At 30.0% G+C, this 27,766-nt stretch overlaps 2 protein-coding genes across 7 annotated transcripts in view; one reads left to right on the top strand and one right to left on the bottom strand.

The window, feature by feature from the left end:
- ATP8B (ATPase phospholipid transporting 8B) overlaps positions 1-3,699 on the top strand; it is a 59,091-nt gene extending 55,392 nt beyond the window's left edge. For all 6 annotated transcript variants that reach the window (XM_088188549.1, XM_088188548.1, XM_088188547.1 and 3 more), the window contains one exon: positions 235-3,699. In XM_088188549.1, coding sequence (XP_088044675.1) covers positions 235-645 — 411 coding nt within the window. In that variant the 3' untranslated portion in view covers positions 646-3,699. The remainder of the gene's footprint in view (positions 1-234) is intronic.
- On the bottom strand, positions 3,680-27,391 carry Cdk7 (Cyclin-dependent kinase 7). Its single transcript, XM_088188550.1, has 8 exons — positions 27,270-27,391; positions 22,599-22,691; positions 5,678-5,820; positions 5,350-5,518; positions 5,150-5,284; positions 4,909-5,074; positions 4,272-4,449; positions 3,680-4,206 (listed from the first exon to the last, which is right to left on the bottom strand). Exons 3-8 carry the CDS (start codon positions 5,729-5,731, stop codon positions 3,889-3,891), a joined length of 1,020 nt encoding a protein of 339 aa, XP_088044676.1. The 5' UTR covers positions 5,732-5,820; positions 22,599-22,691; positions 27,270-27,391; the 3' UTR covers positions 3,680-3,888.
- Between the last annotated feature and the right edge of the window lie 375 nt (positions 27,392-27,766).

Raw genomic sequence — 27,766 nt, 5'->3', positions numbered from 1 at the left:
ATTTCAGCATCGTATAAAATCATCACTTGAATTTGAAAGAACAGAAAACATTAAATCTTTTATTTACATTTTAACCATTTTTCGTCTTTTTTACAAGTAAATTGCCTAAATTGATTTGCTTTGAAGAACAAACTATTTGACGAATAAAAACTACCAAATTTATGTCACTACGATTCTGATTTTTTTTTCTTGCCTAGTATATTGTTAATAATTATTACGAATATATTTTTGTAGGTTATATTTCTTATGGTGCCGGTGTTAGCTTGGAGATTATATGTTGTCGATACACGGCCAGGATTAGCTGCACGTTTGAGAGTGCGTCAACGAGCTGCCAGAGTGAGATCTAGACAGTCAACGGATCCATTACGACAGCCTTCGACCAGAAGAGCACGCCGCTCGTTGCGTTCTGGATATGCGTTCGCTCACCAAGAAGGCTTCGGTCGGCTCATCACGTCTGGAAAGATCATGCGCAAGCTGCCGAACGCTGATTTTAGCTTTTCATCATTGGGCGGAAAATTCACATCGACAGCGGCGAAGGAGCGCGAAAGGGAAAAAGAAAAGGATAAGCAGCCGGAGACGAGTTCGCCTGCATTGGAGCCTTCTACTAGAGCACCGTGTCAAGATTTGGACACTATTAATTTGTAAAATTATGACTGACTTACACGTGGATAAAAAATGCATAGTGAAAAAAATAATTTATAAAGTTTGTTGACGGTATGCGGTTTCATTTTTATATCAAGTTGAAATGCAAGATTGCAGTAAATTATTGTATCGAATATAAAATTATATACAATAATTATGATTAGCATTCATCGAAGGTGCCCTTGATATTAAAAAAAGTTTGTACGTAGTATAGCTATGATGTATAAAGGATAAATATTTTATACGAAATACGGTAAATTTTTTTAGAGTAAATGGAGTGATAATAATTTAAAGGAGGGAAATGTTTGGAATTCGTTAAATGTGTATGTAATGCCTTGAATTTCATCATTTTTTTATTTAATTACGAGAAAGCAAATTGTTAATACAGAAGGGTAATTCTATAAATGAAAGCTATACTGCCGCGTTTCGGTACAATCTATTACCGGCACCTAACTCTAATTGTGATATTATGAATTTGTATTGTAATTACATATATAGTTATGTTTTTCTCACTGATCATGTTAATACATGTTTAAAAATGTTAATTTGGTTATATTTTATTGTGTATATATATTATATAATATATGGATACATTCGCACAACAGATGCGTTCAAGTCCAGCGAAAACATGCATATATTCAAGCACACGTGCTGAGTATACTTTTTAGAAATTATTTTTCTAACATGTTATTCATTGACTTATTATCACCACCATGCAAAGTTGTTATTACACAAAGTTTGGTTTAGTTTTTTTGTATGTTTAGATATTGTACTGAAGATAGCTAAATTTTTTTTAACACACGAAGACCACACAGCAGGAATATGTCAGATTATATCATATTTACATGTTTAATCATATATATTATTCAACCTCGATGTATTATTTCAACAAAATCTTATTTTGCTCTGATCGGAACTGTTTTTGCCTTTGTTAATCTATAGCAATAATATTCAGCTTAATCATAAAATACCTATGTAGCACTCATTAGTTGAATATAAATCGGAAAAATGTGATTATTACATCATTATAGTTATATATTCATGTTGTGGGATTTTCTTTCATGGTTTTGTGTTTACTTCATATATTTATATGAGTAATTCTAAGTTAAAAAAGTGTTTAGTTCCAATTATTCTTTTCGTAACACATGCCTGCATTTTAGTATTTAATGATGAAATCGATAGTGTTTTATTTTTTGATGCGATTCTCAATGAGTACTTAATATGCTTTTTTTACATATATATATATATATATATATATTCGCAGGTGTTTACTCTCGAACGTTCGAGAATTTTCGCATAAATATTTACGTATATATTTAATGTGATCAAAATTGTACTCACATCTTCTGGCCATGGCATTAATCGATCTATAAAAAAACGTTATAAGCCAAATTTACATTTCTCTGTAAAATTATTGATCCTGTCCATGGTTTCTCGGGAGTTTTTTACTATTTTTATAAATAATAATGCGGGTTCTCAATAGTGTGGTTCCTTACTAAAAAAAGCTAACACAACAGTTTTATTATTTCTTAATATACTTAATGTAATAATGTATGCCAAAAGTCGACTATTTATTTTTAGTTTAAAACATTCTGCGATTTTTATTATTTTTATATATATGAGACTGGAAATTATTGAGAACCCCTAATAATTAAATTACGTATATATTTTAAGAAAAATTTATGAGTATCGTACATATTTTTTTTAATATTCCGTATCTATAAGTCAATGCGTTTATTTATACACCTGGGACATTCACAAAAGCGGTAAAACATATCAATCAGTGTTTTTTTTTAAATATTCCTTATTTTAAATAATAAATTCACCCTTCTGCTGCTGGAGTATCATTTTATTATATTTCTACCTATAAACTTAATATTCAAGTGCCCTTCTTGATGTTGGTTTCGTTGATAAGTTGTTAGGCACAAGCGGCGTTCAATCTTTGAACTTCTTCAGTAGCATAAGGGCTTAACGTTGTTTGTTAGGGGCGGTACGATAAGTATTTTACTCGTTAGAATTACAAACGTGGTGCCTAACATATCTGTTTCTGTATATTCAACCCCGCGGAAAGCGATTTGATGAAGAAAAAGCATTTCTATTATTATTTAAATGTAAATATTATTTCGCTTTAATGTCAGTAATATGTATATTTCAGGAATGTGTTGTTCGTGATTAACATCAGTATTGTCGCGATCGATCGTCGGTGATCGAAGGCCTATATATTTTATTTTTGTAATTGTAAGTTAGTTTCGTGAAAATGTTACCACTCGGTTTTAGCATCAGTATTTTTTTAAATGTTAGTATTGTAAATTGTATATTATTTTTCTGTGTATCTTCATCGAATTTATAGATTGCTCTAACGATTGTTATTCGTTTTCTTCAAAAAGTTTATACCTTGTACAAAACAAATTAATAATGATTCGTTTCAAACAGTATTTACGTTTATATATTGACGATAAGTTTGCAATGTAGTCGGTTTTCGAATTGTTTTTTCCATCCCAATTCGTAGTTTACGTTTCCTTTTCTAGTCATTCTTGCAAATCAAAATTCAATTGGAAATATATTATGTATTTATGTGTATTTTTTATGTGGATCTAAAAAATAATTTATGTTTAACTTTATGGTATTATTATGTGATTAATGTTATATGAGAATAATTTTTATGTTGTGTATTATAATTTTGTAAAGACAGTGGAAAAATTGGTTCGATAATGTATCAGGCAGATCTCGAGATTGGCTTATGTGTGTGAGTCCTGATGCACAATACATTCTCATGTATTTAAAAAACTTGTTTTTTTTTCAGATCTTCACTCATGCATTTCATTTTTCAACTATACTGCATTGTACTTAAATAAGGCGATTTTTAACATTTCTACATAAACACACACACACGTAAATATGTATGTTATATATGCAGATAATTATTTAAGGCCGTACACGTTATTGAAACAGAAAAACATGACAAAATTGATGATTCTTGTAAATTTAGTGGATTTATATGAAATAAAAAATTAATGTCATGGTGGACCATGTGATATTTTTTATATAAAAAAGAAATTGTTTTATTTTTCATCAATTACGAGTAAACTACACCTTACAACAGTTTTGTTTATATAAATACGTTTGACTGTCATAAATATAATAAATTTCTACACAGTAGAATGATGAATTTAGTATAAAAGATACATATATGAGAATAAAAGTCATATATCATGAGGTACATTTCATAAGTATAATAAAAATAGATCAAAATAAAACTCTTTTCGCTAGAGATCCTCCTTCGACGTTATCCAACAATTTTCTTTTGAGCGAAGGTTTTTCAGCGTTATTCGCTGCCACAATGGACGTTGGAAGTGGCAGTTTGTCACCGATGGTAGGAGCCGGTTTATTGCCAAAGTAAGGCATTTGGAGGGCTTCCGTGCAATTACACCTCTTGAGTGGATATAAGTTTAAAAGACTAGATAGCAAATCGATGATATCATCCGAAGCTGCTGAAAATATATGCTTGTACGATTGCGGCTGGAAGTTTATGAATTGGATAAAATCTTGGAGTTTGGTTATCCCCTAAAAAAGAAGAAGTTGCTTTATATATTCATATGTATGGAAATTAAATCAATGTGTGTACTGACTGGCCATGTTTCTTCAGTCGGCGTTCCAGTGACTTGAAAAATTTTTGTGAGCTGATCGAGATCGGAGTCGCCTTGAAAGAATGGAACACGGAGTAGGAGTTCGGCAAGAATGCAACCTATTGCCCACATATCGACACCAACTCCGTATTGTCTGCTACCGAACAGGAGTTCCGGAGATCTGAAATAATCAATGTTAATCTCAAAATATATTAAAAGTCAATCATGTGCAATATCAATTTAACACTGCTGTTAACTTGTAAATGATAGTAGTGTTTTCAGTTGTCTAAAACTAAAAAAATGTTAATTTCGGCAAGACAGTGTGATGATGCATGTTTGTCACACTAGCGAGTGTACAAGTGGACTAGAATATTTAGATAGCCTGAGTTTATAGCAACTCTTTTCGATCGCAGTATTTGTAGGCATCTTGAAGGAAAATCGCCAGTAACAGTGAATAACAGCCTCACTTCTAGAAATCAGAACATCACAAAGAATGGTGACATACCATTTTTGTAACGAACGAGGGATAATTTCGGAGCACATATTCAGGGAAAATATTAAAGTGCAGGTGTTTCTCTACGAAAAAATTACTACTACGTATTTGTATATATAAATTGTTCGAATATATAAATCATAATACCTATACCATCGCGTAACTACTTGATGTGTATATATTCTATATGGAGATGCGTACGATTTTGCTAAACCGAAATCTCCAATCTTCAGCACTCCTTCTCTATTTACTAGAAGATTATTTGGTTTTAAATCTCTATGCAAAATCCAGTTCATGTGTAAGTACTCTAAACCTGTAAAAAACATATTAAATTAGTAAATTTATACATAACCTTCAAATTTAATAATTAGAGCATGACAAAATCTACCTTGTAACGTTTGTATCATATATGCTTTAACATTGGATGGCGTTAAAACTATGTTTATGTCTTTAATAATAATTTCTAGATCGGTGTCCATGAAATCGAACACCAAAGAAACATTTGACTTTTGTCCGAAGACATCTGTGAAGAAACACGACGTTAAGCATAATGAATTATTTAAAAATAAATGCACACATATACTTTACCTAAAAGACCGATGATATTATCATGATGCAATTCTTGCAATAATTTAATTTCTCTTAATGCAGTTCTGTTGATTCCATCTTTGGCTTCTAATCGACTTCCAATTTTAATTTTTTTAATGGCTACTATCGTGTCCGTCTTTTTGTCTTTAGCTTTATAGACAGTGGCGAACTGAAATCAAAGTTTTATGGTCAGATATACCCTAAGAATTAATATTATTGATTAACTTTTGCGTTTAAGGTTGAAATGTCAAATAACAAAATGAGTTGGAATTTTAGTTTTAAAAAAATGGCGAGTGATATAAATAATATTGTAAATATTTAAACTCACCTGTCCTTCGCCGAGGAAGTCGATTTTTTCATATCTAGATTGACGACCACTCATGACAGCAGTTAACTGTCTATTCTATGAAAACTAACCGAACAGACGGTATTGCCAGTGCGACAAAAATTTGGTCGAAGTAAAAAAAAAACCTGCCACGTAACAAAAGGTTAAAATAAATTCTTTGAATATTTTAAGGTTGGAATAGTGTAGTCCGTAAAGTCTAGACTATTAACCCAAAATCCATGGGTTCGAGTCATGGCAGCAGACGCAAATTATTATTTATACAAATGTACTATTATTATAAGCCAGTTCCAGCTGCAGGGTGACATATATTGATTATAATACACATAATAGTTTATAATTAATTATATACATAGATGGTTAATAGGTACTTACTTGTAGATAGCGGCAGCAGGTGAAAAATTGTGTCTCAGTCGTACGTTCACAAAACACCGAGCTGATGTGTGCGTGTGACAGAGTGTGAGACTGATGTGTGCGTGTGACAGATTTGTGATTTTTTTCCTAAGAGAGCTAAAAAAACGATCATTACGGAATGTTTTGTTTAAAATTCAGCTTGTAATTTTTTTCGAGAAGGTTAACTGAGGACAGATTGCAACGAAAGCTATAAAAAAGGTTGTAATCGAAAAATATTTGTTCAAAAACAATCTCGGAATTTTTATTGAGGAAGAAAAAACACTGGGAGCTAAAAAAGGTCGCAATTGAAATTTTATTAAAAAACCGTCTTGTGGTTTCTGATTGAGAAGAATAAATTGCTGTAGGAGCTAAAAGGTCATTTAGAAAATTTTGTTCAAATTCGAGGAATTAGTGTTAAATAGAATCAAATTCAATAACCTCATATTATTTTATTAAAAATAGATTCGTATAGCGAAGAATAAATTATTATAGACGCATGTTACAAATGAATAAAATTGCATGTAATTAATTATTTATACGTATTACGCATTAATATGTAATTAATATTATTCAGACGTGTATAGAATTAAATATTTACTATAAATATGGAATAATTAAGCAAATAAAGAAAGTTGGAATACAGTACTCAATTAGAGTCGATTGCTAGAACTACCGTCGTATTATTTCTAGAGCATCCGCCTAACTAGTATGAAACCAGCGCCCCTTTGGAGAACGGGCGCTAAAGTGGTGACACCGACGTGATTGAAGGAAGACAAAGAATCTAGCAGCCAACAACGCTATGCAACACCCTTTGTGGACATGGCCAGACTTTCTCGGCTGACCGGGCAAACCCGGGTGCCACAGAGATTCCTGCTCCGGCAGCATATTCAGCATCAAATCCTGTAGCATTATCAGTATCAATTTCAGCAGCATCAGCAACAGATTTTTAAGCTGATTACAGGGTCTGAAATCAACCAGAATTTCGAGCTTGTCAGATCTTTAGCTGTCATAAAGGTCGGATCACCATTTCCGCGCATCACGTATTGCATCATATCGTATTCCATCGTGTTGCACAGCTCCAACAATATCAATAACTGTAGCAAATTCAGTAACATTTTCAACAACACTTCCTAAGTTTAATTTTTTCGCAATTATACGTTTCTAAGGGGGAGTATTGTTGGGATCAGCAAACTAACTACCGCAAATAGTCGGGTTCAATAACCTCATATTATTTTATTGAAAATAAATTCGCATAACCAAGAATAAATTGTTATAGACACATGTTACAGATAATTCAGATTGTATGTAATTAATTATTTACACGTGTTGCGCATTATTATGTAATTATTATTATTCAGACGTGTATCGAATTTAATATTAAGTATAAATATGGCGTAAGTAAGTAAGCAAATTAAGAGAGTTGCAGGACAGAAGTCAATTAGAGTCGATCGCTAGACTGTGGCGTAGCTATGGATGGAGGGCAGAGGGGGCCGGCCGCCCCGGGCGGCACTTGCTTGGGGTGGCATATTCGCGATGGAATCGTCTACTGTGGTTCTTAACTCTGAATAAACTAAAATTTATGTTAATCTACGAATAGCAAAAGCTTAACAATAATCAATTTATTATTTTAAGAAATGCTGATTTTATGACCCTGCAAAAAATGTATGGAAAGGGGGGGGGGGCCCTAAAATATTTGTAAATAATATTTTATTTAAGGGAAAACAGTTTATTTAGATATGTAATTTAATTTTTAAACTTACACATTACTATGAAGAAACATAAGAACTATTTTTTTAAAGTATGATTTTAATTATCACCCTATTAAATATATTTTCATTATTTTAATTTAAATTTAAATTTAAAATTTCAACAATGTAAAATCTATGAATAAGTTTCCAAAATATTTACTTTAAACTAACCGTTGTTTTACACAGCTAACCATAATATTTCACTTAAATACTTAATTAAATCAAATAAATTAATAAGCATAATATTATGCTATAAGGGCATATAGGGAAACCTAAAAGGGTTATTAAAATTCTATGTAGTGTTTACAAAGGCACATGTTCCAAAAATGGTTTGTACATAGGGCGTTTGAGATGTCAAGCACGTTTCACGGGATACACATAGGGTTTCTTAGGTAAGGAGGATGGATGACTTTAGGAAATTTAAACGACCGAAACACCTAAGGATATTTAAGCGTTAAGTCTATATAATTATCTTATCATATTTTATAATAATATAACGTCATAAAAAAATGAGATGTCTTAATTATTTTAGTGACAATGTTAAAACAGTTTCTGTATTTTTTTAATTCTCGATCAAATTAAATAATATTATTGAATGAAACTATTGAATATGTTAGTTTTATATCAGATGCATCAAATGCAATAGCTAAGCTTTTGGTCAGGAAGAAAAATTTGCTGGCACAAATAAGATGAAATGTCATTTAAAAATTGATGACATTTCGTCATTAGTAGATAGAAATTTTAGGGAGAAATACGTCAATACGTCGAAAAACTACGAACAGCTTCAAGTAAAAGCAAAATTATATTTATTATCACTAATTTTTAAATGTTATTTTTTAATTTACGAAAATAAAATATTACTTTAAAACACACATACATATATATTTTTTATATATGATAAATAAATAATTATTAAATCAAATATTATATATTAAACTACCTGTTAAAAATCGCTTCAGTATAAATAATGTAAAAAGTTCAAACTGTTGATTACAAAGTTAATGATCGTTAAAAAAGTTACTGGTTTAGTTGATAATTATTAACTGACCATACATTAAAAACATTACTGATCGTTTTATTTCAAGGTGAATGAGCATTCGCGCTAAAGAGTTGCGTTTATAAAAATATAATAAAGATATCGTTAAAATAAATATCAATAATTAATACAATGAAGCTATCAAAGAATATAAAAAAATAAACATATATTAAAACTTAAGATATTTATACTAAATTTTCACTAAAATCATTAACTTAAAATGACATATTTTATTTGTTTCGAATAATATAAAAGTAATAAATATCTATAAAGAATTAATTGCACTGTATTTCAATAAAAAAAATGGTTAATTTACAATAAAATAAAAACTGTAAAAAGATATATGAGATTATTTTTTATTACCTACAAAAAATATTATGAGTTACTATAAACAAATAACTTATAAAACAAAAATATTTTTTTTAAAACATATGCTTTTGTAGATGTGGGTACTTAATAAAAATAAAAAAACTGCAAGTATACATGCATTAAATTATACCAAAATACTGTAACAAATGTAACAAATATACGAAATATATTTAAAATTTTAGCAATTAATTTTTAGTATAAAATATTCTCTTAAAAACTACAACGGTAAAATTTTCAACAAACGTGAATATTGTAAAACTAATATCTTATCTAATGTAATAAAATGCTAGTAGAACTTAGTATAATAAAATAATTGATAATAAACATTTAGTTTTACATATATAGATTATATAAAAAACAGTAATATCAAAAAATTATATGTAAAAAAATCCAAAATGCACATGTAAAAAAATTACAGGTTAAGTTCTCAATTAACGCGTTAATTAAGGTAGGCGTTTAAACATCTATGAAGTGTAAACGTTAAAATTATTATAATCCATTTGTGGTGCGCAGTAGTGATTCCGAATCTCGTTCTTTATTCGCTATTTGACTAATAACACAGTATCTCCTTTATAGAACCAGTAAACAAAATTCTTAGCTGGCTCTCCACTATTGGAAGTAATAAATACATAGTGCTACAAACAGACTCGTATAATTCAGGTAGTTAATGTAGCCTGAACTCATTTATGACTAACAGCCACCGTCTCCGTTTCGGTGACGGGGACAAAAACCGACCGCTATTTACTCTATATTCGATGTATGTATTATTATGTTAGGTTATATACATATGTATATATTATATATGTTAGAATACGTATATATTTGTATATTTTGATTAACGCCGGATATGGTTTAACCCTGCGCCGGTGCAGGTTGAATTCCGGCTTATTAAACGCCGGGCGCTTTAATAAGGCAAAGGTAAATTTAGAAGGGAAATTTATTTCGAGTATGAATTATAATTCGAGCCGGATAAAAGCAGAGCTTTCTAAATGCGATTTTTGTTCATTTTCTTAATTTATATCTACCGTAGCGACGCTCTCTAAAATGTGATTAAGTCGGGCTCCGTGCCGGGTATGTAGCAAAGAATCGAGATTGAAATCAGTTTGATGACTAAATTTATTTTGCTATTCTTAAGATGTTTTTCTGACGTTGGATATAATATTGTATCTGTCGTTTTGTTACAACATATTTAAAATCTCAGTCGGGTATTGTAACGTTGTCAATACAGTAGAGTGTATTTAGTTTTTTATTTATACTGTTCTTGCAAATATATCTGGTTTTATTTTAATAATTTTCAAGCAATTTCATTTTTTTTATTTACATAAGTATGACGTGTAAGGCTCCGCAAGCAATTTAGTGCACCATTTTTTTTTATTATAAGCGGACAACTTAAAAATTGTTAAGACAGTGCAGTAAATTTTGGTTCCCACGACCTGCAGGACGATTTAAATTCTTTATAAAACCGATTTCCAGTGTCATAAAATGTCACAAAATTATATTTTTAAGGTCCTCGGTGTCATGAAAATACTTCTACTATCTCTGAAGATAGCTTATAAACAGGCGTTATTTTAGTAACTATATTGGTGTGACGTTTAAGTAGCACTGAAAATTCACAGCAGAATGATAAAATACTTGATTTGATCTTGAGAAATGTGTGCTACTTTGAAAATATTTATTATAGTATTGCGCACTCTTTATGATGCCCTAGTCCGCAGCATACTAACATCTGAATCTATTATATAGATTTCAGATGTAATGAGTTAATGCTATGAATTAAAACACTATTGAAGTAAAAATTTAATTCCGTTACTATGAGAGAAATGGTCGTGTAAGACGCTTCTTTTGCGGGACTGTAGAAGTAAGTTAAAGATCTGGGAAAGGGCAAAATATTTTTGGTGTGTCAATAAATCAAATGCATACGTAAGTGCTAAAAGTTTTGTAAGATATCCAAAATATCATACCATCAACTTGAAATATGTGAAGAATTTTTTTTTATTTTGTGATGAGTTGGTATTTTTTTATCAATATCTTTATATTCAGTAGAGCTAATGGTAATTGCCTTTTTCAAAAGAGTATTTTTGTGACTTTAAGTGTTAATTTTTTAACTTAACAACTGTGAAAATAGTGTAGTTATTTATTAGACATTTTTCAGTGCTGATTTTAGTGACAATGGAGTTGGCAAACTTTCTTAAGACGCTTGTAATATTGATATTGTTTAGCATATGTGGAGTGATGTGGCATTGTTATTCTATTAGTACTAGAACCACGTCTACAGACTATCAGGATATCAGGCAAAAGACTTATGGATGTTACAGTATTAAAAAGTTTATCGAATTTGCTGACTTAACGTTTGTTTTGAGCCAATAGACTATTTAAAAATAAACGATTTTCGCATTAATAATTCACAAACTAAGAACTTATTCGTTAATATATGACCGTCGTCAAATTTACAATTGAAAATAATAAAGTTCATATGTAAATGTTAGCTGTATATTGAAGCAACGTCAAAGCTTAATGTATAAGTTGAAATTCGTTAAAATTTCCCGAACTTGTTTTCGCAGTTTGCGAAAGCAGCAACATCTTTCGCTCCAGCACATATATAAGATATTTGCGTGTCTTCTGAAATATAAGCGTCATTAGGAAATACTTTTACTTTCTTAGAATACATTATATAATTCGCGAAAACTTTTTCCCACACGCGTATATATCATTTTCAAACGGGAGAAAAACTCTGCGGAAAAAACCTCACTCGCACACAATTACTCTGCGTGCGTAATCCACGGATTTCGACTTCACCTTTTGTGTTTTTGCGCTGCGTAAGCACAGGGTTCGAACGAATGAAAATCCTCGGAAAACCGACGCGTTTATACGACACGACTGTCGACTGTAAAGTCGAAAGAAATCTAATAAAACGTGAGCTTAAAATTTTCGCACGTTAAGCCCCTTAAGTGTGTTACGTACCACGTGTTTATGGATGAGCAAGTTCTGAATGCTAAGTAAATTCTTCGTTCAAGTTTTACAGTTCATAAATCATACGATCTCGCGCGGAGCGCTTGCAGTCCATTTGGTGTTCATTAATTTTGACAGGCTACAGGCGAATGCTTTTCCAAATCATACATAGGGTGATACGTTAAGGTGTTTGCATTAGAATACTATAAATAGATAAAAGGTATTTTATAAATTAGACAAAAATATTTTTGTCTTATTAATAAAACATATTTATAACACCTAAAAAGTCGTATAAATATTTATTTTATTTCTTAAATACATATAGTCCGACAGGTGAACAAGTTAAATTTTAAATGCAGTGCAGAAAATGAGAAATAAAAAAACGTAATTTTGTCTTATTATTTATATGACTTTCCCAGGCGTAATGAATCAATGTAATGAATTGAAGCTGGAAAAAGTACAACGTAAATTTCTTCGATATTTATACTTGAAGGAATACGGGTATTATCCGTTCTTGTTTCCCAGTGCTTTTATTTTGGGAGCCCTGGGATACGTTTCTTTGTCGACTCGCAGAAGTGTTTATGTAATTAAACACTTCTGGAAATTGCTCAAGGGCATCGTAGACAATCCTTCAGTGCTCGAGCAGCTTCAAATGTGGGCTCCTGAAGGTGGTTATAGTTCTCGGTCGCTTCCACTATTCTTGCCTGTTAAGTCTAGAACTGGAGCACTTGCCAACTCTTCTCTGGCCAAGGCTATTTATCTGCTCAATTCTGTCCATGGTAATATTGACATTTTCTCTTGCACATATGGAGTTTTGGTTCAGTTCGTATGGGACAATGCACACCTGTTGAGGTGATTTGTGTCGGTTGTTTTGTCTTGTTTATATTTGTATGTATTATGATGTATTAGTACTTTTGACTATCGTGACGCATTGGGTTTGCCTGTCAGGTCACGATGGTTATAATTTTAATAAATAAATAAATTTTAATAAATAAATAAATATATTAACCATAGTCTTTTCGATAAATTATTCAAAAATAAAGATCTTGAGAGGTATTAGAACGATTACAAAAAATCTAGATAGTACCCACGTAATGAATACTAGTAAGATCATAAATTGGATACAATTAAATCAAGTAGTCTGATATATACACATTTATATATAAAAAAGTACAAAAAAATATTATATTATTAATTTCTTGTACAATGTGAAAGTACTTAAAATAAATGGTTCAGAATAATCCATTTTCTTGTTTAATAATTAAATTACCACAGTTGGGTCTCAACATATTCAATGATAATAGTAAAAAAAATTTCTTCAGAAAGTGCAGTTTGTAATGAACAGCAATGCAATAAAATAACCGGATCTCATATTATTCTGTGTAGTAAAAGTAATAATACATAAATATATATACCAAAGCTAGGTCATGGTACGATCTTTCATCTGACTATTTTCTGATAATTGTTACAATAGACAGTACAGTTATAAAAAAACAAAAAACCGCCTGATAATGCACAATAAACAAAAAGATATTCTGTAATCTATCAATAAAAACTGCTGAAGAAAATAAAAATGCAATTTATTATTCATATAAAAGTATGGAGAGCGTTTCTTATTTTCGGACACAAATAAAAATTAAACTGCTTAATAAATATTATTTCTTAGATCAAAATCATTGAAAAGGTAAGGCTTTGGAAAAAATAGCAATACATGCAATTACCTTACAATTAGAGTCTCCAATTCGAGTAATCGAGTACTCGATACTCGAGTATTTTTGTCTATTTTTCAAGTACTTGATAATCGAGTATTTTGAAAATTACTCGATTAATACTCGAAATTAATTTTTTTTAAATATTTCAGAAACAAAAATAACTTTAACTTGGTCCGGTAAAGGTTAACGTCTTGCTTTTATTTGGCGTCCCGAGCTAGAGCGGTTACTATCAGGTATAATTTTTTCATAGTTCCATAGTTGCATAGTTCCGGTCGTCGGCTATATTAGTGGGTACGACGGATAAATTTATTTTGTGTTTTCTGTTCGACAGTCCCGACTTATCTAATTTATGGCAATGAACAATATGAAATATCAACAAAAATTTTTTTTAGGTTTTATGACTATGCAGTTGTAGCGTAAAGTGTTGTAAATTGTTTATACTGATCCCTCAGCTTAAAATATAAATCGAAACAATTGTGTGTTTTAAAGGCATTTAAAGTAGTCAGTTCTTTGCGAACCGTTTAGCTCTAGAGTGAAAGGGATTCACCCAAAAACATCTTCGAAGGATATAGATTTAAATTCTTCGCTTTAATCAGAAGGAGTAGAATATTGTATATTGTTAAGAAAAAAAATCTATTCAAGAAGAATTACAAAATGCTATTTTGTCAATAGTCGAAGGAAATAAGAGAAAAGCAGAGAAGGGAATGAAAGAAGAGAACATAAAAAGAGAGTTCAAAAAATTTTATATCTATAAAAAGCGAACAGATATAAATTAGAAGCCTTATCCAACGCGTTAATGACAATAAGACCAACATCAACAGCAACGGAAAGGGTTTTTTCCATAACGGAAATAATAAAACCAAAGGTTAGCAGTAATATTAAATTCGAGACACTTTTTGCATTATTGTTTTTAAAAAGTATGTTCGTGAAGTTAAAATAATTGTAAAAATTAACATACTCAGTATTTTATTTATTTATTTATATGTGCACAAATTTGAATAATAGCTATTTTAGTACATTTGGTAAATACTCGAAAGTACTCGAGTACTCGAGTATTTTAAAATTTTAATATTCGATACTCGAGTAGTTGATGGTTCGAGTAATTGGAGACTCTACTTACAATACAGCCAAATTGAAAAAATCAACAAAACAACTAATCACAAAAAAAAACAAGACGATACAAAAATATCTTAGAAGCCTTGCTGCTACAGAGTCCACAGAATAATCGCTTTGGAAGGTAACAAAGAGAATAAGAAACCCCTGAGAAACCCTAATCAGACCTTTAATATAATGACTCAAAATAGGTCTAAAACAATATAGCAAATGCTGATGCTTTTAAAGATCACTTACTTAATATATTTTAATCAATGAAGACACCTAATAAAATGACAATAAAATTCACGAAAATTATTGCCACTTCAGATTAAAAAACAAGTTGAAAATTATCAATAAAAAAAAGGTAAATATATAATAGAAAAAAATATGAATGCCAAGAAGATACCAGGATATGACATTACAAGCGGCAAAGTAATAATTGCATCAGACTAATGAAAATCATCAGACTAATGAAAATCATCAGACTAATGAAAATCCAATTCAACTCAGTAATAAGATTAAACTACTTTTTAACTCAGTGGAAGCTTGCTTAAATTATATTTTTATTTAAACTAGGAAAAGAACCAAACAATATTGCTTCTTACAGATAGATTTTTACTAGTTATGTAAAACACATTGTAAAAATTACTATTAAAAATAATCAAACCGGTATTAGAGATACTTAATCTCTTACCAAATTATTATTTTACTTTATAAATAAACATTTCACAAATTTTAATTAACAAATGAATAATTTGGCTTTTTAAAAAAATATTAATAGAATTATATAGGTTGGCAAAACATGCCAACAAAGACTGAAAAAAATCTGTAAAATAGACATTTCTAAATTAAGATTAAAATAGTAAACACAAAATTGTACCAAATATCATTAGGTGTGCCGCAGGGGAGCGTTCTTATACCGATGCTGTATTCTTTATATATAATAGATCTTCCTTAGACAAACTCAACATTTATTGACCACATTATAATAATGGCGGTTGATACCGACACAAAAATAGCATCGAAGAGACTGCAGTATTATTTCTCAATCGTCCAAGTGAATCAGAGTTAATGAAACTAAATCAATCCATGTTACATTTACGCTGAGTAAAGATATTTGTCCTTCGGTATTTCTTAAAAATAAATGAAAACCACAAGGGTTATGCCAAATATCTTGGATTGCATCTCGACGGACATTCATATTTAAAAAGTAATAAAAACAATTACAATAGTTCACTAGGGACGTGTCTAGCTTAAAAATATTACTAAAAAAAACTACTACTAATAAAACGATAAAATGTACATTATCTTGTAGATTAAAATGTTATGTGTCAGTAAATTTATCATAAAAATAATTATCTTCATTAAAAGAGCAAAGTAAAAGCTTTAAGCCAACGAAAATACTAATAGAAACTTTAACCCGAATGACAATTAATTATTCGGCAACAACCCCCAAATATCCACACCATGACCTTACACAAACAAATTTGAATAACCACGTGCCCCCAAAGATTATTCACGGGGATAAATGGGATAACATGCCAAAGGTCAATATGTGTCTAGGGTGGTATATGTGTGTGTGTGAGAGAGGCTGCGCGCAAATATTTATCCTCGATTCTGGGGCCCGAAGTTTGGGACCCTCTACTATTCACAGGCACCCGCTTTGACGGAGGAAATTTTCGCGAAAGCGATACTGAAAGTGACAAGTCCTATCGTAGAAATTTTATACACGCATATATGGCCCAGTGGATGTGTGCGTGTCATTTATTTGTTCGTTTGTGCCGGACGTTTTCGACGTTGATGTCCGTGACGTGCAAAATTTTGAGAACGGTATCAGAGTCTTATTTCAAAGGCCTTCCTTTTCCTTAAACGAATTACTTTCAATTACGTTGAGAATAGTATATATGTAATACGTAATATGTTGAAAGGTATTATTTAATATAAAGGTTTTTTTTATTAATTTGGCTATTAAAAAAATGGCAAAAACTTACAATGCTTTAATATATTTGTAATGAACCATGCAAGAAATTGCGGGAGCTTGTTACAACAGACAACCTTGGGAAATAAGCTGTTTTACAAACCGCAACCCGAGGTAGATTGGATTTTTTTCTTTTAAATTCATACCATACGGGGAAAATTATGAAAATAATTAAATTTGTTGTAATCAGGAAAGCAATAATAAAATACATTTATCAACAATCAAATAAAAGTTATTATGAAATATGGCTTGTTTGCTTTTACATAAGAATTAATCGGTTAATTAATATACCAATTCATACTAGTTTGAAAAAAAAATTGATTAGATGGACAGATATCAATAAAAAAAAATCAGATTTTTTCAGATTATAATCAATATTTAATTACAATCTAAGATAAAGTTTATATAGTTTATATATTATATGGCTTTTGCTACAGCTATCTCAATATAAAACAGTGCTATTAAGAACGTTCTTATATAACATATCATTCAGAAACTTAGAAGACTGTCTCGAGTTATGGATTCTGACATATAACAATAATATTCGTCAAAAGTATTTAATAACTAAAGGGTGGATAAAAAAGCATGACTGGATGATAGACCATATCATTAATGAATATATAAAACATATTTTTTTTTTATTCACAACTACAAAGAAAAACATAATAGCCATGAAATTATTAATAAAACAAAAATGCGTAGAACTACAATATTGTAATAAGATAAACGATTTCTTCAATATGCATAAAAAGCTAAAAAAAATCTGGGATGTTTAAAAAACAACCTCCTATGATCATAATTTATCACTTTAATAAATAATTAAAATGATAAATTATTATTGGATGCTAAAAAAATACACCATTAATAAAAAAAATCTTACTGGTTATATTTATGATTCTCTACAAGCACTGTTAGGAAAAATACAAAATATATTTAATCATTTATGAGTTGAGAAACATAGTTTTGAAACAAACATAACATATATGTATGTATAAAGTATAAAACGGTACAATACGAAATGGTCATAGAGCGAACATTCGAGGAAAATTGTATAACAAAAAATAAGATAAAAAGTTCGAAATGTCGCCAATGGATGTGGAACGACAGTAATCAAGATAAATTGAACAAGATCATGTTGATAGTAAATGGATTCACGTGAAGATTGGAGTTAAAAGCATTTTTTTACTACGATTCTTATTTGACATTGAAACCTCAAAAATTATATCTCTACGACATTATATAATCTTTTTATAGAGTGAACTGTAATATATGTAAATATTTAATAATAATGTTTAATTTATAATATTATTAATATAATTATTCTTTCACACATGATAGAATTATTAATATAATATATATAACACTCATACATGATAGAATTTAAATACATCCATTATCACAAAACAATATATTATACTCGTGAAAGCAATGGGCATTGTTTTACTATTTTTTATTAATGATATATTTTGATGACTTAAGAACCACTATAATGGTTTTGTTTATAGAGCAAATAAATAATTAAGAAATAGTCCTGTCTTATTAGTAGGAGCGTACTTTAGAGAAGCGAAGTTTGACACTACGGCCTAATCGGTCTGCACATTTTTATGTATTTCTTATATTTGTTATATATTTTCTATGCTGTTATTCCATACACATGTATGGAATAACAGCTACATAAATTATTAAATTTTTTGAGTTTATGACTATGAGTAATCTTTATATATTTCCCTAAATTGTAATTTTCAATTTAGAATACATTTATAGATTTTTTGTTATTATTTCAAAAATTAAGAGATAATATACATCACTATAATTAATTGTTCATTAATATTTTAATAATTAAGTCAATGACATTGGGGTAAATTCAATGTTCAAGTATAATTCAATAGGTATAGGAATTTTGCGCAAGATTTTTTAAATACACTCTTACTATCTTTTTTAAGATATAATTCGAGATTTCACAAACTGTGTTAACATATTTATTTTAATTAAAATTTTATTTTCTTAAGAGGGTATTCTTGTTTTTTATACAAATTTTGAAAGCCTGATATTTTATTGAAATTAAATCAGCCAGGTAATTTAAAAACAAAATAATAGAAATATACAGATTTTATACTCACACAAAGTAATAAACCTCTTCAGGTATTATTGACTGCAAACGAATTCGTTTTGAGAACGATCGGGTGTCAAAGGGCGGATTTTTAAAGACCTCTATAATTAATCAAAAAACACAAAATTAAGAATAATTATGTACTATTTTATTATTAATAGTTATATTTCACTATATATCATATCAGCATACATGAAAAGTCAGCGTTTCACATTAGCAAAGGCAAAACCCCGAAAGAATCTTCCATGCGATAAAACTTAAGTTCTTATTCGAGGTCCTGGCATTGCACACGAGGCTTAGCCAATCGGGGCAAAACGGTCCGCGGAAAACCCTTTAGGGTTTTCCCAAGAAAGGAAAGGGAGAACGATATCGCAATAGCGGGAACATTACGTTTATCGTTCTTAACACATCATTTGCCGCGCGAACGTAAATAAATCCTTTCACGGCGAATTCAAAAGCGAATTTCCCCTAATAAAGTACTATTCAATCAATTTAGAGTGCCGAAACCACCTATTCAGGTGTGAAGCGAACACACAATACGTACATATATACACACATCGAATCACTTCCGAACGACTACGTTATGATTTAAACGAACGCACCTGTCATTGTTGTCTGCTAACCGAATTTATACGACGTTTATATAATAATACGTTTTTCACACGAGCTTAGAATTGCAGTATTATAAATATAACTAGGAAAACACCATTAATATATTAAATATTAAAAATAAATCAATGTTATTAGAACCACTTATAATTGAACACAACGTCATACACTAACACTAAAAAACTGAATAAAAATTTATGAGTTGGAAAAGTCCTAATTCAATTTACATGACGAATTTTTAAAAAGATATAATAACTTTTTATAAATTGGTTCTGTTTGTTTGTTTTTTAGCATCTTTATGACATTCAAATATTGCTGACGATTTCGCTTAATATTTTTGTTGTTTCCGAGAAATCTTTTTACTCAGTCGCTTTTATCTTCTTATACTTGAACTTTAGTACTGATTGTCAATAAAACTGAGTGCTCAAATTTTAAATACGGATTAAATTGGTTTCTGATTTAATTTTAAAAAGTCAGTATTGCTGCTCCTTTAATACGTATTTTGGATCTGATACTCAAGATGTCATCATTTTATAATTTTTCAAATTGCACAACAGTCACCACTAATTATAAAAAGTGTGATAAATTATGGATAAATAAATATAGACTAGTCACACTTTTGTTAGCTTTGACAAGAGGATCTTTCTAAAGCGTTGCGACTAAATTTATCTTAAGGACTTGCTAAAAGCCGTTTTAATTACTTTTTTTTCGGTATGATATCTACAAGCGCGCGTGCCGACTGCATATTTGAGCGGACTAGAAAATATTGTGGTCGGTTAAATACGCCTATAGGTCCCTGTACCCAAATACACTACACGATTTCCAAGCTTATTATTTTTGTAATTTATCACCGTTACGCAAATAAATTTATTAATAGACAATAACAAATAGTTTGCGTCTCAAATCACGCAACAAAATTAACGTCAATCATATTATGTTAAGCGATAAAGAATTAATGACATATTTTTGAAAAAAATACGGGTTTTCTTTAATATGTACATGGATCTAGGTTACACAAAAATATTAATAGTTTTTTGACGTACTCATAAACATCTAGCTAATTATTAACCCACATATCAAATCTTAACAAAAATGAACTTTTATAAAATAGTTTATTTTTATAAAATATTTGTTTATAATTATTTTTGTACATTTTACTTAAATTTCATAATGTAATAAATAATAGATGAATAAAATCTCAAGAAAAAGTTATAAAAACTATATTTCATCTCAAAAATTTATATTTACTAAAATGTGCTAAAAATGACTATATATAAAAATTATAAAAAAAGCCGCAGTTTGTAAAGTAGTGATTAAAATTTTAAAATATTGCTTAATTATTACAAGACAATATAGTAACAAAATTAAAATGAGATATAGCTTTGAACTTTCTAAGTCTATTAAAAACCATTAAGTTTTAAGCAAACCAATATTGTGTATTTATGATATTTAAAAATAATTTAATATCATAAATATCAAATATCGGATGTAATTTAGTCGCTATTAAAAAGTTGCACCAGCGCTGTTGTAGAGCCATAAACCAGTTTATGTATCGTAATATAAATTTGATTAGATCTTAATAGAAATCTTGGTACGAGTTCATATTAAATTCATATTAAAATATATATATATATATATATAAGAAACATGCTTTTCATTTTTAATAACATACAAAATACTTTATCACTTCACTTTCCCACGTTTATATTTTCAACATTAAGAATAGCATTTATTGTTAAAATATTTCAATTCAGTTGTCAAGCCTTTATTATAAATTAAAATATGAATACACAGAAGCTTTTAACTTTCAGTGACGCAGAGAGAAGGTAACAAATGGATTTTCTTAAACCGTGAAACCTATTGTTTGATACTTTTAAAGGAATTTATTTGCCATTGAATTTAATTATTATTTAATAAATTGCCGTGTATCATGAATTTAGCATAATGTTTAAAACGATACAAATTATTATCTTTTGATAATAATCATTCTATAAAATACTTTTAGTTTTGTTTAAGTTTATACATACGTAGACAAAGTGTTAAGATACCTCTCAACTTAAAGCATGCTATCACTTTGATTGTATATTTTAGTAATATATGTACATTCAATTAAGATATAACTATATTTTTTTTATTATATTTTAATGTCTATGTATTTATATTGTCAGTGAGTCAGAAAATAGAAAAAATCTTCACGGCAAAATGAGTTTGTAAATATTCACACACGTGTACATTTTTCCATTATATTTATATGTATTAGCCTTCGCTCCGATGTGAAATGTACATTTTTCTCGAGTGACGAGTTACGTAAGATATTCGTTCTTTAAAATCGCAAAACATATTTTTTAAAAATAAACCAACACACCCATTCACCCAGCCAATATCGTAAAAGGATATTCGCGCAAGCGTGCGAAATTTCCCACATATGCGCGAGCAAAACGATCGAGTCGGATTTTCCACGCTCGATTATGTCTTTTTATATGTAGCCAATTTATTTGCACACGCGACTCTATTCCTAGCAAACTCCTACGGGGGGCAATGATGACCAAACCTTTTTTCGGCTGATTTTAGCCTCTCCCATCGGATTACTATTGTGAAAAAGGATCAGAAAAAGAATATTGTTTCATATCATTTTACCGATTTTTATAGTATACAATTGAAAGAGATAATAATAGATACACTTTCGTAATACATAAATAGGAATCCCGTTATTTACTACGTCGATTTAAACTTTAAAAACCAGACATATGTGTCATGCTAAATCAAATTATAAATTTGATTTTACAAAGGTAAACTTTAAAGTCAGACTAGAAGGTATATAATCTATTTTCACAAGCTTATTACAAACAACAGCGATTGTATGAACCTTAAGTAAAACGGTATACGATATTTTTGCAAAGATCTTACCTTAATTCAATTGTGTTTTCTTTGAACTCACGGTTTCTTGCTTCAACTGCGAATACATTTTAGGTTTTTCACAAAGGCAAGACTGGTAAAAATCTGGAAATATCGTTAAAAATAAGAAAAAATCAGTAGGCGAAGATGCTTTTTAAATGTAAAATATAAACGGTTTTAGGTGAACTTCCTTAAATTATTTATTCTTACATTTAATCAATATAAACGTTACATACAAATTTAAAAATCGAATGACTGCATTAGAAGTTTCTGAAATTGAAAATACTAATTTAAAAATATGTATAAATACAATATGTATGTTTTTGAAAATATTGCTTTCACGCAACGAAGAGCTTTTAAGCTCAAAATTAGTTTTAGATTATTAACGTTTTATAATCGGGAGAAACCAATACTGCGTAAATGTCAAAAAGTAGTTGTAGTATATTAAGAGTTAAAGTACTGTTTTTAATTTTTTTATTGGACCAATTAAGTATAATTATTAATAATTGGTACTTTAAATGGTAATAAATAGAAAATTGGGAAAAATATTTCAGCAATATATGTTTATTAATAAAGGTTTTTATTTATGATAATAAAAATAAATGGTTTATTTATTTTTATTATCAAAAATGAAAATCGATATTTCGGTTTTTATTTATGATATTAAAAAAATAAAACATGCTTTTTCTTTAAGGAGAAGAACGTTTTAATTTTAAAATATAATTTTAACATTTATAGTCAATATTAACTCAACAATAATTTTAGTACTTTTAATCTTCTAAAATGTAATAGAATTTTTAACGTATTAAATTTAAATATTTGTCTAAATAATAGTCTTACTTGCTTTTATTTATTTGTCATAGCACATATGTAAAAAAATCTGAATCAATTTGTGTCATATACACACAATCTTAGGTTGTCAAAATTTTGACAAATCTAATAAATCTTTACACGCGAAAGGTAAACACTATTTGGTTCCTCACTTGTGGCAAAAAAAATCTGCAGAAAGACACATAATACAACATGAGACTATTTTGGTATTCATTATATATAGTCAAACCTTCATAGCAAGTTCAATACTATCCAATTACAGGGGAAGTGTTTACACAATAAAAATTCTCAGAACTAACCGAGAAAGCTCACAAGCGAAACAGACAGCGCTCTCGTCCAATAAATAAAACATTAGCCTGCTAGAAACGCGAAACGGTTCAGCTGCCGACAATGAAGTGGTTAAATTGGACCGAAACGAAGTGGCGACAAGTCTAAACTGCGAGGAGCGAACCCCCTAAACACACACCCCCGAAACCTTTTGTGTGTTTTCTCCCTTTGATTTTGAATAAAGCGAATACGGGGAGTCCCGCGTGTCCCGCGGAATCCGCAGTCCCTTTGAAGTGACACACACGCAATTATGGCAAAGCACCGCAACAAAGGGTTTTCCTACAACTCTTTTTTTTGTTTTTAAGTCTCGTTTATGCGAGCGAATTTCGTTCACAGATGTATCTGAAAATATAGTCAAAAATTACGCCACGAGTGCCCTTAGGCGTTGACCAAAATTTTATGTGTATCATTCCAATATGTTTTGATATTTGGTTTAATATTTAAATTTATTAACAAGGAATTTTCATACCACTGATTATTAACCAGTTAAGTTTTTGTCATTAACATGAAATGCGTTATATGTAAAATTACACAGTAAATATAAAAAATATTATTTTAATACGCTAAAATCAGTAATATTAAATTTACAAAAATCATTTTTTTATTGCTAATTATGGTATAAATTACATAGCGCATCTCTTTATAAATAGTAAATATGTTAGGATTATGACTATATTTTGTTTAAAATATCAGCAAAAAAAGTAATATTTTCATTATTAGGAATCGCTACAAAAAATATATTTAATGATCATTTTGAAGCATATAAATTTTTTATATGCAATGAGAGAACGACGTGACAAATTATTTGTCAATTTGTAAAATCTATTACGCAGGAATATCCTTCGACGGAAAGAAAATTGTTTATACCTCTTAAGCAAATATAATGCCAATTTGCTTAGATAAAGAATCACATACTTTGCAATTATAGAAAAAAAGGACACGTAAAACTAAGTTTACTACTACTGAATATTGTGAATTTGTTTGTTATATAAGAAAAACAACAATACGGAAAAATAATAAAAATTCTTAACGTAGATACTAGAAGGATTTCATTTGTGGCGACCACACATATAGGCACATTTAAAAGGGCGATTGTCTCATTGTTAATGACTGTGACCAAAAACGTTCATTCATTAACAATGAGACAAACATCATGGCACAAGAGAGATTTCTTTTGACCACACACAACACGGGTCGTTAAGAGAATCCTTTTTGTGACAAAACGGTACGGTCGCAATCAATCACCACAATGCAAACCCTTTCCGAAGAATTCGAAAGTCTGGACACAAGCAAAAAACTTGCTTTCGGAAACACAACATCCGATTTCTCGAATTCTAAGAAGCCACTGCAGCGATTGGCTAGGAGATCGATGCACAATTGCGATTGGCCAGCTAACGTGCATCCCCCTAAAGGATATAAACCCGGACTCCGACGAGGAGAGGGCAGACGGTTCGAAATACGAGACGGCTGAGGCAAGAGACAAGAGACGTCACCAGACAGCAGAGCCAGCAACGCAGACGACCAGAGAGCCAAGATCTATCAGTAGCCATCCGGAGGAACCAGCCACGCGCCCTCACCGACAGACCTGAAGATCACACCTGACACTCGCCGCACGCAGCCACAGAGCCTGGAGACATAATCACCTGCACACTTTCATCGCGAAAAACGTCACGCCGTAATCGTCCATAGTCAAAATTGTAATTAGAGCTTAATAAGCAATCTAATAGGATTCACCGAAGAGTCTCATTGGCCGCGAGGTCAACCACCCCTAAGGCTACGCCCCCTAAACATTATATACTATATAAATAATAAAGTTAAATATACTAATTTAGGTTTGCCAATAGATAATTCAAATGTAAACATATATTAGCTGCTTTTTCGCTCGTAATATTAATATTTATTTTATGCCAATATATGATATATACTAACTAAAGGGAAATGCACACGTAATGTGTAAAGCTGCAAAATCAATATTTATCAACCAAAGGAAAAATAAAAATATTTTTTGTTTATACAGATTCACTAAATTTATCTAGAAAACTGGTTTATTTTAAGGGTGGGTGTTATATTTTATGTTATTGCTCTGTGAGATCATCACCCTTCGTATGAGTTTTGGTCAGCAACAAACACTTAAATTTACTGATTAGAAAATTTTTATAAATAGGGAATCTCTTTTATTCGGGAGCATTCTGGCACATTACTTGAAACCATATGGTCAGTCATCTGACCGATAAATATCAAGCTTTACCAAGTCGCAGCTACCGTGTAAAAATTATGATTTTTAGATAGCGTATTCGTCAAATAAACAATGCACACATAAAATTAATAAGAACCGTCCCACATTTTTATTCAGCATTTTATAGCTATCGCCGAAAACAACCTTGTATTTAGAAAGCTCGTTGAGAAGCTGGATAGCTCGTGTAAGAGGAGCGTTCTGAAGCGCTGAAGACTGTCAATAATAAGGGATGAAATCTCAACTATTTATGGCACACAAAAGTTTGCAGCTGAGAATTGACCTCTTAGCAACTTAAATAACAATTTTATGATCGTATGCGATATTGGTATAAAAACTTGTTTTATATTAATATTTGGCTGATTTTTGTCATATTATTTTTATAGTATAGTGTCAAGAATTTTGGAATTTCATTATCTATAAGCATTAGGTTTTATATATGACAAAATCACGCATTTTAAAAGCAATATTTATAAACTTGTGTGATATATGAAAATGTATTACAATAACAATTTCCATATTAATTGTGTGTATAAAATATAATTACCATTCATAGTTGAGTTTTGCAGTTAAACGCCGGGATGTCCCACTATTCCAAATTTATTACGCCGCACAGTGTTTTATTTAAAAAATAAACTAAATTAGTTTTTATAACATTCTAAAACGCTTATAATTCAAACTTAGGCTGCTAATTTTCCCTGCTTAAACTTTTTATGTTGATTAGTAGCAAAATTTAATTTTATTATCATTGCAAAAGTTTTTATTTTCACGCAGGAAACTTTTTTTTATATAATAATGCGCACTCTCACTCAAAAAAATGGTCTATAGCTCTTATTCCTAAGTTAAAAAATAAAGTTTTAAAAATGTTACCAGACACGATCCTGAACTTTAATATAAAAATATACGTAATTCTATTTGACACTCGCTATTCAAATCTCGGTTTTTCTATGCAAGATAATATTTTCTTCCACTCGATCGAATATTACACTGTGCGCTCGATGCGAATGTGTTATAGCCATTTTCATATACACCATCGCTCGTACGTACATTTATTAATGATAAATTGTAAATTTTATTGCCACGAACAAAATACATTCGTAGCTTTAGTGCAATAAAATACTCGATATCATCTGTTATGGCCTCTGATTGTGTATGAACGTTTGAAAGTAACTTATATAATTGTGCTATTTCTGAGTCTAACTAAAAATATACGAAATAAAGTTTTTATATATATTTTCACTATTCTTAAGATATAACCCAATTATTTACATAAAAAAATTATATACACGCACCTCATACGCACATATGTTGCTGTACTTGTGACATAAAACTTCTCCCGGGAACTAAGAAATACATAAATAACGCGTGGTCCTATGAAATAGTGCGTTTTTGACACAGGATAAAGTTTGACTGTAACTTTTCGTCTGGCGAATATCCAAGGCGTCTCTGATTCGAGCCAACTGGGTCATTTAAAAAATAACATTGTTAAAATGATGTAAGAAATGCTCGATATTGATTGTGAACCATTCGATTTCATTTGCTTTCATGAATGAAAATTATATAAAAAATATTTATTTATTAATTTTTCTTCTTAAAAATTAAAGGAAGAAACGTAATTATTTGATATACAGGAACTAAGTAAAAATAATTTTCATTCGATTTTGAAAATGTGGAGAGTTGTCGACAAACAAGACATAAACAAGTCTCAGATTTCTGCGCCTCTTTAGATATTTGACGCTTGGAACATATCCGATTGCGCCTATTTTTTATTTGCTTTTTATGACCTAAT

Source organism: Plectrocnemia conspersa, unplaced genomic scaffold, assembly GCF_051122295.1.
Source record: "Plectrocnemia conspersa isolate PC_06_02 unplaced genomic scaffold, ASM5112229v1 ptg000007l, whole genome shotgun sequence".
Classification (NCBI taxonomy): domain Eukaryota; kingdom Metazoa; phylum Arthropoda; class Insecta; order Trichoptera; family Polycentropodidae; genus Plectrocnemia; species Plectrocnemia conspersa.
Note: the sequence above shows the minus strand (reverse complement) of the source record. Positions and strands in the feature narration are given on the sequence as shown.

Bases quoted from the DNA above. Each gene is read 5' to 3' on its own strand.
- Cdk7 (XM_088188550.1), bottom strand. From the start codon at position 5,731: ATGAGTGGTCGTCAATCTAGATATGAAAAAATCGACTTCCTCGGCGAA. The intron at 5,075-5,149 runs GTAGATTTTGTC...TGTTTTTTACAG, and splicing joins TATGATACAAACGTTACAAG to GTTTAGAGTACTTACACATG. The intron at 4,207-4,271 runs GTCAGTACACAC...CTTCTTTTTTAG, and splicing joins CGACTGAAGAAACATGGCCA to GGGATAACCAAACTCCAAGA.